Source organism: Pseudopipra pipra, chromosome 1 (assembly GCF_036250125.1).
Source record: "Pseudopipra pipra isolate bDixPip1 chromosome 1, bDixPip1.hap1, whole genome shotgun sequence".
NCBI classification, from domain to species: Eukaryota; Metazoa; Chordata; class Aves; order Passeriformes; family Pipridae; genus Pseudopipra; species Pseudopipra pipra.
The window spans coordinates 96,083,248-96,095,258 of NC_087549.1; the positions used below are offsets into that span (position 1 = coordinate 96,083,248).

At 42.5% G+C, this 12,011-nt stretch overlaps 1 protein-coding gene across 6 annotated transcripts in view; it reads left to right on the forward strand.

Annotated features, from left to right (window-relative positions):
* Window positions 1-12,011, forward strand: part of NFATC1 (nuclear factor of activated T cells 1) — a 111,195-nt gene that overhangs the window by 36,958 nt on the left and 62,226 nt on the right. For all 6 annotated transcript variants that reach the window (XM_064666259.1, XM_064666249.1, XM_064666266.1 and 3 more), the window contains exons 4-5: window positions 7,638-7,840; window positions 10,976-11,148. In XM_064666259.1, the coding sequence (XP_064522329.1) occupies window positions 7,638-7,840; window positions 10,976-11,148 (376 nt within the window). The remainder of the gene's footprint in view (window positions 1-7,637; window positions 7,841-10,975; window positions 11,149-12,011) is intronic.

Consider the following 12,011-nt stretch of genomic DNA (forward strand, 5'->3'; position numbering starts at 1 on the left):
TTGGCCTTTTGCAGGAGCAAGCCATCTTATTTTTATTTGTGGACCAGCTCTGACTACATTTGGCTCTTAAAACAGGGTTTGAGTGAATCCAAGGAAAATCAGTTTTAGAAAGGAAAAATAAATCCTGAAAGTAGCATGAAAAACTGTAGGAATTCCTGTTACAGTTTTATTTGAAGTAAGGGAAGGACTAAGGAGTAGTACCCTGTTTAGTCACACAGAGCATAATTTATTCATTTTTTTGCCTAACAGTGTCAGATAAAGTTCAGCAAAATCTATCACAGCCAGAGAATCATCCCAGCTTCTAAGGAGGTGTTTTCTTTTCTGTTTGGTTGGTATTTGGGGGTTTGTTTTGTTTTACTGTTGTTTTTTTTTTTATTCTGAAGTCTGTCTGTTCTGCTGTTTTGAATAAGATGTTCCTCTTTTTTTGGCTTGTGCTCTCTCAGGAGCATCCAAGCTGCCCAAGTTTGGCACCTCCATTTTGAATACACACTGACCAGAAGTCTAGAACTGAGCTTTGCACCTCATCCTGGCAAAGGGAAGAGGTTCATGGTCACCCTGGTCAGCATGATTTGCCTCTCTCGGTCCTATGGTGCACAGCAACCTGCGTGCTTCTGGGCCAGAGATCTAAAAAGCACAAGGAGCACGTGGGTGGTATGGCACTGACTGAAACGTGTACTCCTGGAGTGTGTGAGGTTGAAGCTGGAGAGAAACAGCTGGAAAGAGACAGAGATGCTGCAACACTCCAAACCAAGACATGTGTTTCAGTGGTTCATCAGTCCTCTGTGGATGCTGCCTGTCTGGTTGAATTGCCACTGCCAGGTTTGCTTGCTCATTGCCCTGTGGGGGATGAACCAAACTGGAGGCTGCCAGCCCCTGCCTCGACTTTGCTCTGTAGCAGAGCGTAGAGCTGCCTGCTGGTGCCCTGCTGCTGCCCTGCGGCATGTGGAGCACCCCTAGATCTGCATGAGGACTGCAAAGCTTCTTTCTTAAGCAGAGGAGTTGAGGGGAGTTTGAGCTGATTCCATAAGCCATCTCCCGTGGCACCTGGTGTTCAGCCCTTGGGTTTTAGAGAGGAGATTGAGAGGAGACCCTCTGCAGCCCCCTGCCTCGAGACATCTGAGGTGTGTTTTTTCCTCAGACCTCCCCTAGCAGGGGAATTCAGGGCGAAAATATATTGAAATACGTGGAGGGAATTTTGCAATGAGGAGGGCAGTCTTTTCCTGACTTTTTTTCTCCAGAGGCATAGGTTGCTGGTGCCTTGAGCCTTCAGCAGCAGGTCCCTGGGCGTTTTCAGCCCAGGGGCATGGTGGCAGGGCAGTCCAGGGGCTGCCCAGGCAAAGGTCAGGCAGAATCTCTGCAGTGTACACAAGAATAGATGCCTGGGTCTCCTGACCTCACCCTCTTTGCCTGCGCTTCACATGACAGTCATTGCCTGCAAGATCAACTTTTCCCTCTTGCTGTTTAAACCCATGATCCAGTGGCTTACGTCTTTGAGTGCTTCTACGTGGGAGCTATAACTAAATTCTTTTTCTTGAAAATCAGATTGATGACCCAATTTTTATGCATTCTTGATGCTCACAGCTCAAATCAATACCCAAAATGTTTGTGCACTTTCTTTGTAGTTTAGACAGCTTGATCTTCGATTTGATTTTAAAAAATCAGGATACTGAGCACTCACTGATGGTCTTTTATTGGGGCTGTATATTAGATACACTTTTAAAACATGACCATTTGTTTCATTTTCTCATTAATCATGTGCAGTTACTGTAACAGGAAAAAAACCAAACCTGCTCTTTGAGAAAGTTAGCAATAAAGCTGTCTGTTGTGTAGCTCCCTAAGCTCTAGCTTAAAGAGACAAGCAGCAATTACATAAAAATTGTCACTATTTTATAGATTTTATTCTTTTCGAGCTTTTTTAGAAAGCATTGGAATTACATTCCAACACACTGATGGGAAAAAAAGGGAAAGAAGCCCTCTTTCCCCAGACTGGGTAGTTAGTCTCACTGATGATTCTCTCCAGACTGACTCAGGTATTCCTTGAACATGTTCTGGAAGTGCAAATGGAATAGACAGATGTGTAAGGCATTGCTGAGCATAAACACTGCAGTACCTGCTGCAAGCAGCATGGACATCAGTTACATGGTCAGGTAAGAAAATGTAGATATTGTTCTTAATATTTTTAGAGGCAAAAATGGTTGTATTTACTTGTTGTCTTTATTATATACCAAACATACAAAGAACAGGCACACACATTTCTGGAGGTATTGCTGATACAGAAGTTACCTATGGGTTTTTTGACACATCTTTATCATTAAGGATGCAGCCCCTAGTAGCCTCAAGAGTCTCAAGCACAAGCTGCTGATTAGTTTTGAGGGGGAATACCAAGTCCCTGGTCATGCCCTGGCTTTGTTATTAGCGGGAGCTCTGCCCTGGTGCGTTGGGGCAAGGCTAAGCCCTAAATTATTCCCTAATGATTATTTAACATATTTGCAGAGTCCGTATCTGGAGGAATGCACCACTTTAGCATTTTTGCAGGAAGTACGCTTAAAGGCTATTACATAGTGTAGTTCCATTTTTTCCTGACTGATGTCATGGGTGGTGCAGATGGTGTACCTGGCTGGTGTGTCCTGTGAGAACAGGACCATTCTTTTGGTGACGTCCAGGAGACTCTCTGGGCACAGAGGGCTCCTTGTTATGACAGGTAGCTTTCTGAGCATTTCAACAGATGCTTCGGCATGCCAAAAGCATAAAACACTTGGAAGGGAGCATGCAGAATATTTCAGCTGCGTTTCTTAAAATAAATGCTATGGCTTAAATAATAGAAATTTTTCTCACAGACTGTAGAATAACCACTGAAGCCAAAATAGCATTTGAGTTATTGGATGTGACATTTGCAAAAATTTCTCAAAATTTGGTAACTATAGCAAGGTTTGAGGAGGTTTTGCTTTTTTTTCCTAGTCCTTGTGTTGAGGTGAAACACCTCACCACCTCCTGCTCATCGTTTTTCAAGTCTGTTTAATTCCGATTGCCAGCTTTAATAGATATGCACCAGACACGTTTGGAATCCAGGCAGGCTGGGTGTGCTCATGTCTGTGATAAACGTGAGGTTGTCATTGCTGTAGGACTGAATCGGGTAGTACCTTGTAGTCAGCTGATGGCTGTGAGGGGTGACAGCCCCTTTTCCTTCACACTTTGCTGACCACTAGAGGAAGATGCCTGGTGTTCAGTGCTGCGGCACTTGAACACACAGAAACATCCAGCCCCAGTGCATGGTGCGTAATGCATCTCCTCAGGGAAAGGCTGGGGTTTGCTTTGGCACCCTGTGCCGAGATGAGCAGCAATCTACTGGTGAGAATCAAGACGTGTTGGTGGGAGATGGCGTTGGGAAAGCGATGACAGAGAGGTGTAGGAATCCCAGGGAAAGCTTGATGCGGTGGCACAGTCACCCAGCCTTTCCCTTGCTCTTGTGTAAGATGATGTAAGGTGACGGTAAGCTTAACTGCAATCAGTCCTGTTCTGGTGTTAATTACCAGTGACTGCATCGCTTCTGATAGAATTAGAGGAGTATATAATATGCCTACAATTAAGTCTGATTTTGATCTTAGCAGCTTCAGACAATAAAAATGCAAATATCATTTAAGACCAGTTGAAATATTTTTAAGAGTATTGCTCAAAAAGGAAAAGAACAGAGTAATCAGTGGTTTGTCAGAACAAAACAATATGACCTGCTTTAGTTTCAAAACCAAACAAACTGACCACAGAGCTCTTATCTGCATACTTAAGTTTTTCCTGCATCTTTCCTTTGTACCGAATCAGGTGACTGCTGTATCACAGCCTTTATTTCGGAAGGGAAACTCATTCAAAAACATTGTACTCCTGATCCTATTTTGCAAGTAATTCCTTTTACACCTCCATAGCAGGGGAAAGTACAGATCTTTCCCACTTGGATCTATGTATTGCCAAGCAAAGCATCCTTGGTAGGAAAGACACATCCTTTATTATGAATGCCATAGCCAAGAGCACCTTTGTCACCCATACTCAGCCACTGAGTTATTAAGAGCTTTGGACTGTGTTACACAGAGAAAAAGATAAAAATAGGGTGTCTGACGCACGCATCCCATGTTGCGCGCCAGGAAACTGAATCGCTATACCACCAAGTACAGTATCCCGGAGCATGTGTGGAAAATATGCATGGACGTGAACATGCGAGATCTTTCCTCACCTAGAAAAATGCTCAGTCACCCTTTTCCCTCGTCCCATTTTACACTGATCTTGTTTGATATTCCCTCTATGTGCTAGCGAATCTAACAGCCTGGAGTACTGCAGCTCTGCCTCTACTGGCACCACTCCTCTTGACATTTTGTTGAATGATGTGACAATAATATTGCTCTTCGATGTCTTGAGGGAACTGTACAATATTCTTGATGTGCCCAGCTGAGAGAGTAAGCAAGATCTTGCCTATTCTCCAGACACCTTCAGCATTCTGAAAATTCCCAAAGTGCAACGTTGTCTGACACAAAAATCGTGTGCTGGGTGCGTAATCTAAAATAAGTCATTCACAGTATGTGCTCCTTTAAGTGTTAATCCTTGCATTGCTTTCTTTTATTGCTTTTGTTGGCATACACAATTATGTGACATAATATAAAAGTAAATAATATGATGCAATGGGTAAAGCTCAAATGGAAATACAAATTTGAGATCAGATACCTCCTGCCACAGAAGACGACATAAAACTTGTGACATGAGTGTGAGTTTTGCCTGTTTTGAAGGCAGCAAAATCAAGCATATAGTCATTACATTAGTCTTTCTGAATGTTTCTGGCACTTTCCAGGTCAGAGAGTAAGTAACTATGGGTAATGGATCCAAAGCGAAGCACAGAATGACTCTAGGACAGGGCCTTTGAAAAAAGTAAACATAAATTCAGTTTGAAGATCACAAACCTTAAGAAACAGTGCAAAACATGCATCTGAGATCTTATTATTTATTCTCCAGCATGTGAACACTTCTCGGGGGAGGGCAGGTGTGCAAAGCTGAGGACTGTGGGTGTTTGATTGCCTCCTGGTAGGAAACCTGTGGGAAAAGCACAAGCTGAGACTCAGCAGTAGGTTACAAGATATGGCAGCAGCTGAGTTCAGATTTCAAGATAAAGCCTGAAATAGCAGAACCCAATGCAAGACCAAGGTTTTTGGTCCCCTTTGCCTGCATTCAGTAAAACATATGGGTACCTTGGTGTGCAACTTTGCTTTTGCTGAACTAAGGTTTGAGTTACTCGCTAGTCTATTTTTACGTTTTAAGTGGCCTTGTAATTCAATATGTGTTTGTTTTAATTTTACACTCCCCATAAAAAGCACCCTCCATGACGAGTTGGAGAAGTGACCGCTAGTAATGCACAGAAGTTTATTTGGGTGGCGTGTCACACTATCTTACTTTTCCCCCTGAAAAATTGCATGCTGCTCTTGACCAAAAATACCCCACGATACCTTGAGTCTGTTCTGTTACCTCGGCTTTGCTGCCAAGGCTCTGGAGATGCTGAGGCAGGGTAAGATCAGCCCAGGAAAAATCCAGGTCACTCTGCCAGCCCAACTCATGCACACTGATGGAATTACTAAACAGGCAGGGCTACCATGCGAGGGGGCAGGGTGGTGATGTGTAGGACGGTGGCTTCCCCATGGCCACTGGCTGTACCAGGAGCACACCTGTGATCACCTACCGGCAGCTCAGGCTGTGTGTCTGTCTCTGGGGTATAAAGTCAGAAAGTCCTCTTTTTTGCAGTGCAGTGCTAATGTTGGTGTCCAGGGTTGTAGGAAGCGGGTGTTCCAAGTGGGGCTGGACTGAGGCTTGCAGCCCATGGCACCCTGCTGAAGGCAATGTACAGGCATGTCTCTGCTTTTCTCTCTTCGTCACTTTGCTGATACTGCAGATTTTCAAACTGCCACTGGTGTGTTTTCAATGTGACAATACTGGTATGGAACCCCCTCATATATCATATCATATCACATCACAACTCCCTGTCTCTGAGCTGCCTTCATGTCGTGTCTCAGGAATGCAGAGCTGATAAAATACTGTAGTGCTGGAAATGAGCCTTGTTCTCCTCCTGACCCTACATCCTTCCACATCCATGTGCTTTAGGTAAGGGTATAAAAATTACCACACAAATTGAAATGCTTCCTCTTGGCTCTTCTGACCAAAGTGAGCATTGAAAAATCCGCAGTATGCCCAATTAGTGATGGAAGATGTGTCTAAGCACAGCGTCCTTCCTTGCTCATGTGTCGGTCATCGTGGTACCTGAAAAATTGCCACTGTGCATTCCTGTTGCTGTTCAGCATGTTTGATAGTGGAGGGGAGGCTTTGTGCCTGTGTTAGCACCCACCAGAATTTTGCAGTGCTCAAGGAGTAAAAGTGGCTCAGGATCTTTGTTTTTAATAGCACTCCTGATGTCGAATGGTAAAATACACTGGAGAGATAGCCAGAAATTACTTTTTAAGATTTAAGTAGAGTGAAAGCCGGCAAAATACAATACAGAAGTTACCTATGGGATTTGACATGAGTTTCACTGTTTGATTTTAGATTTATTTATTTAGCTTTGAACTTGCATGCACCGTAAAACAAAAGTGTTGCTCCTCACCAAATTATGATAAATTTTGATCTATCAGATTCAGTGATGGTGCAGTGTTGGTGAATAACTCATGCCCAAACCCACCTGAACCATTCAGTGGGGAAACTAAACCTACAACAAAGTGAGCAGGTTTGCTGTGGGATGGGGCATCTCCTGGGACAGCCCACCTTGCCCATGCTTCTCTTTCCTAAAGTTGCTGTGTCCTCTCTTCTCTTGGGACAAGGCTTCACAGGTATCAACTGCAAGATAACTATTTTGTGAGATTCATTTCCCAGTGTGAGGTGGCAGCTTTAAGCAGGACTGTCTGGGGACTCCACAGCAGTGGGAACCCAGAGTAGCTTCTGCAGGAGATGGTGGAGATTAGGTCAGGCTCTGCTCCTGTTCCCTCCCCAGCCTGTGGCAGAAATAACTCGTTGTCATCAGAGGAGTCACTGTAATATGGTCAGGCCCAATAGCTTCAATGAGATTTCTGTGTGATTATAACAAGAATTTGACACACATGGTGAGCTACTGGTTGTGTATACGTGATCTGTCTCTATGCTGTCCCGGGAGGTATTTACCAGCATAAAAATCCGTTAATGAGGGGACGAGTCACAAGCAGCAGCCTGCTGTTGCATGAGGGATGACCCGGGAAGCATGGGGATGGATGAGCTGTGTTCTTTCCACTTGCAAACTCCATCAGTTTTGCCTCCCTCAGTACTGGGAGGGAACATCATTGTGGTTTTTTGTCGAATACTGCAGCAGAATTTATGCAAAGTTTTCTGTGGATGTAGCAGGAGTGCTCAAAAGCGCAGCCCATCTAAAGTGCCTCAGGTCCTTTAGGATAATGAGACATTTTCTACGTGCACCTTTTTATTGTACTAATATTACATTGCAGGAAAAATGGAAGGGGGGAACTTAACACATCGCACCTGTCACAAGTCCTCTCCTTGAATTAGGCTCTCTCGCTTATAAAAATTTAATTGATTCCTAGCAGTTTATGTGCATCGTGCTCAGTGGGCGTTTTCTGTTCTCTTGCCAGCTACATGGTTACTTAGAAAGCGAGCCGCTCACGCTACAGCTGTTCATTGGGACTGCAGACGACCGCCTGCTGCGACCCCATGCTTTCTACCAGGTTCACCGAATCACTGGGAAGACCGTTTCCACCACCAGCCACGAAACAATACTTTCCAACACCAAAGTCCTGGAAATTCCACTTCTTCCAGAGAACAACATGAGAGCAATGTAAGAGTCAGGCAATATATCTGACATCTAGCAGTTTCCTCTTGGTCTTGGTCACCTCACTTACTTTCTTTTGGTTTTGTTTCTTTTTTTTTTTTGTACACGATTTTCCTTTTCCTATCTTTTTTTTTTCCTAAATCTCTCTCTGTAATAGAAGGTTTTCACAACTTTGCTGGGACAAATTGCCGCTAAACGGCTTAACAGCAAAATGAACTTCACAAATATTTATGACAACTGATTGCTTTCATTCTAGAGTTTCAGCCAATGTACTTATTTGCCATTTAAAATAAGTATCTCAGTTACCAAGCTGTAAATATCTCCTACCTCAGCTCCTGCATTTAGTTTCTAAATATGACACCTCTTGCTCCTATACGCACTAGCACAAGGAACAGAGCCTATTAAAATTTATCTTTGGATGTCAAAGGAAACTCTTAGAGAGCATTTCCAAGTACCCTCTTGGTTTTTTTGAGACAAATAAAACCACTCATTTCTCACATAATAAAACTCAGCATTTTTATAGCATTTGTTTAGAAGTAAGTCTTCTAGAACTAAGAAAAGTTACCTCTGAGAACCTTTACTCAAAGGTGATGCAATTTACCGATGGGAGTCATTAAACTGGGATAAGTTTAGTCCTATGCAAAAAAGCAGGTGTGGATTTCTGAGTTAGTAGGAGTGATAATTAAATGCTGTGTAAGTCCATTACACATGGGTAAATGTCATTATAGGATTGTATATAAAGGTTGAAATATCCCTCTGTGTGTGTGACATACATGAGACACTCCATATTATTTAATCCTGTCCTCTTTACCCCCTCCTTCAAATCATCCTAGCCCTTGTCTGAGTTATCTCACCCCTCCTTCATATGATCCTAACCCTTATCTGAGGTGTCTGCCTTGGGAGGAATTTCTGTGTGCTTGCATGCAAGTACAACTCTCAATGTGTGTGTAAGTATAAATGTATTCATATTTATGTATAGATGTATGCAGCTTTGTGTACATCTATAGGGAGATAGAAAGACAAGTAGAAGGTAGACAAAAAGCAGTCCTGAGCCCCACCAAACCAAATGCCACAGGAAAATCACAATTTCACTCCTTGTTATTCGTAGAGTTTTCTATGCCTTAATGAAGTGGAAAATGGTATCAGACACCTGAAGTCCTTCTGCACATAGTGGTTTTTAGAAGCTGGTTTGCAGTGTCATGTACAACATGCCTCAGAGTGCCTCACGTAAATAGAACAGCCAGAATATGTTTAGCTGCATTGCCAGCTGGGCTTAGAGTGATCACTCAAAACCCAAGGACCTCTCTCAGTGCATTGTGTTAAAAGTCATGACAAGCCTGCAAAATTATTGGCCCCATTTGCTGTCGTCGTAAGATGACCCAGCTACATTGATGTTAATGAAATTTCACCAATTTGTACCCAAACAACATTTATTTGGCCCTTTACTTATCCAGTTTGAATCACATTTTTGGCCATCTAGGAACATTATTACCATTTCAATCATCTTTCACTCTAAAATAAAGGTAATTACACAGTTCAGGAGCCAAGCTGAATATTTTTGTGGCATGCATGCCAGATTGTAGTAGAGCTCTCTCAAGAACCATGAACAATGCTTTGGTGTATGTAAGCCTTACACATCAGTAGTCTAAAACCTCATGTAGTACTAACAATGAATTGAAATTTGGAGCCAAGGACTTTTCTCACACATAGTTTGTGTGTTCAGGCCTTGATTTAGGGAAACACCAAAGCTCATCTGCACATTTAAGTTTTTGCACGCTTAGCTGTTCCTATTTACTTCAGATTTTCATATCCATGATTTAAAAGCCTGAATTTAAATGCTTTTTCTCCTCTGAGCTTTATTGGCTCTGAATTGAATCTCATTAAGTACTGTATTTATTTTACAAGTGTTGCTATAGGAGAGACAATATTGAGAAATGCACTGTTTCTTCCATAGCTTAAGGATCTTTGCATAGAATTTTGACATGGGTACAAATATTTCATAATTCTTATGGCTTCACCTGCTAATATGCATTGTTGAGGAGCTTTAACACTTTCATTAGTTTCTTTGATCATATCAGCAAGGGCATTTTTTTAATTCTGAAATCCATACTTCAGAAAAAATGCAGATCAAAACCATGCTACCATAGTGCTTGTTTGCAGTTTGCTTCAGAACAGAGCTTCAAAGGTCTGGAGGGGGAATTAAACTCTTTGAATGCAAAATAAAATTAAACTATGCATATTCAGTGTAATAAAGTGCATGCCAGAGACCAGTACCTAGAAGAAATTGCCATGTAGACTTTGTAGTCATGGCCAAGGCAGAGGTATTTTTGCAGTGGGTTTTTGAGTGTGTATGTTTGTATGTCTTTTGTTCTGGGAACTTCTTCTGTTGAAATTTTCTTTGACAAAAATCCTTACTTGTAAGCTCATCCAGGAGGAAACCAAAGTTAAAAAAAAAAAATGAGAGAGAGGTCAGAAATAGTAATAGTTGTATCTGATGAAAAGCACGTTTTTCCCTAATGTGGAGGGAGGACTCTGAGTTTAGTGTTTTTCATGCAGAGCTTCAGCTCAGTGCTCAGCTTGGGAGTATTTCCAACTCGTTCAAATACAAACACATTGACAGTAGAATTGACCTCAGGGACAGCTGTGCTCATTAATAAGCATTTTCAGGACTTTGCCCTAGATTAAAAATCATGTCAGATTTTTCTCCAAATTAATTGTAACAAGTGCAATTGTAGGTAACCCTGCGTTCTACATTAGTAACACTGTCTGCACCATCATCTCATTCTATTGACTTTTCTAGTCTTGCTATTTCTTTGGGTTTTCGGTAGTCCTTAAGCACCATCCTGACAGGATGTGTTGAGGAAGAAGGGTCTGTTTGATTTTTTTCCTCTGAGAACTGAGGTAACATCCTAAATTTGTGTGCTAAATTGCACCTACTACCTGTTACTGCAGATAGCCCCAACTTAGCTGCTTGTGAATGCAACTACTAGGCTAAACAAAATGCTATGTTCAGCCTGGTCACTGGGCTGTGTCTGACTCCGTTTTTTAAGAAGAGCATACAGGAGAGAGGGAAGATGTTGCACACTCATGCCTTCCTGAAGTCTGCTTGAAATTCATTTAAATTGCTCTGTTTTTGGATAGCATTGACTGTGCTGGGATATTAAAGCTCCGAAACTCTGACATCGAGCTGCGCAAGGGAGAGACGGACATCGGTCGGAAGAACACACGTGTGCGGCTGGTCTTCAGGGTTCATATCCCACAGGCCAATGGCAGGACCCTCTCTTTGCAAGTAGCCTCCAACCCCATTGAGTGCTGTAAGTAGCAACAAACATCCTCCTTTTGCTGGGTATTATCATAAAATCATTTAATCAATAAGATTGAAAAAGACCTCTAAGATCATCAAGTCTGACTGTTAACCCGGTACTGCCACATCCACCACTAAACCGTGCCACATCTACATGCATTTTGAACAGTTTTGAACACTTCCACCCCATAGGCAGTCTTTATCCACCAACATGCTCTACATTGGTTTTGCATTACCTGTCTAGTCAGTGAACTTTAAACTGCTTTCCAAAAGTACGTGGTTTACACTGAGAACAGAATACCCTTGTCTTGCATTGATTGCTGTAGAAAAACACACACTTGAAGCAAAAGTAGAGAGCAGTTAAACCAATAGTAGACCTGGGAGTGACAGGGTCTTTTATTTTGGTGACTCCTTATCCTAAAGGTAACTGCTATAGAAGTTCTGGAAAACATCTCTCCTGCCCTTTTCACTGTCTGTCTCCCCATCATACAGCAAAAACCAGCAAACAAAACCCCAACCCCTTTGATGGGGAGCTACCAGTACACTAGAGCTGACACACTGGCAAAAGCTGCCTGCGGCTTCAGAAAACCTCCAGAAACCAGGTTTCTGCACTGGGGTCTCTTTGATTGAACAGACTGCATTTTATCAGATACACTGAGACACCCTCCAAAGACACCTATGGATGTGTCTGCAGGAGCCATGGGGTACCTGCATCAGCCTCATCAGCCACCCCCACTCAAAACAAAACCTGTTTGTTTTGTGTAGCTTTAACATTTCAGGATAAGTGGTGGAAGCTGAATTTTTGTCTAACTCCCAATGCTAATTTGGTCAGCAGGATGGACCAAAACAATTTTTTAAGGTTCTGTTGAATTC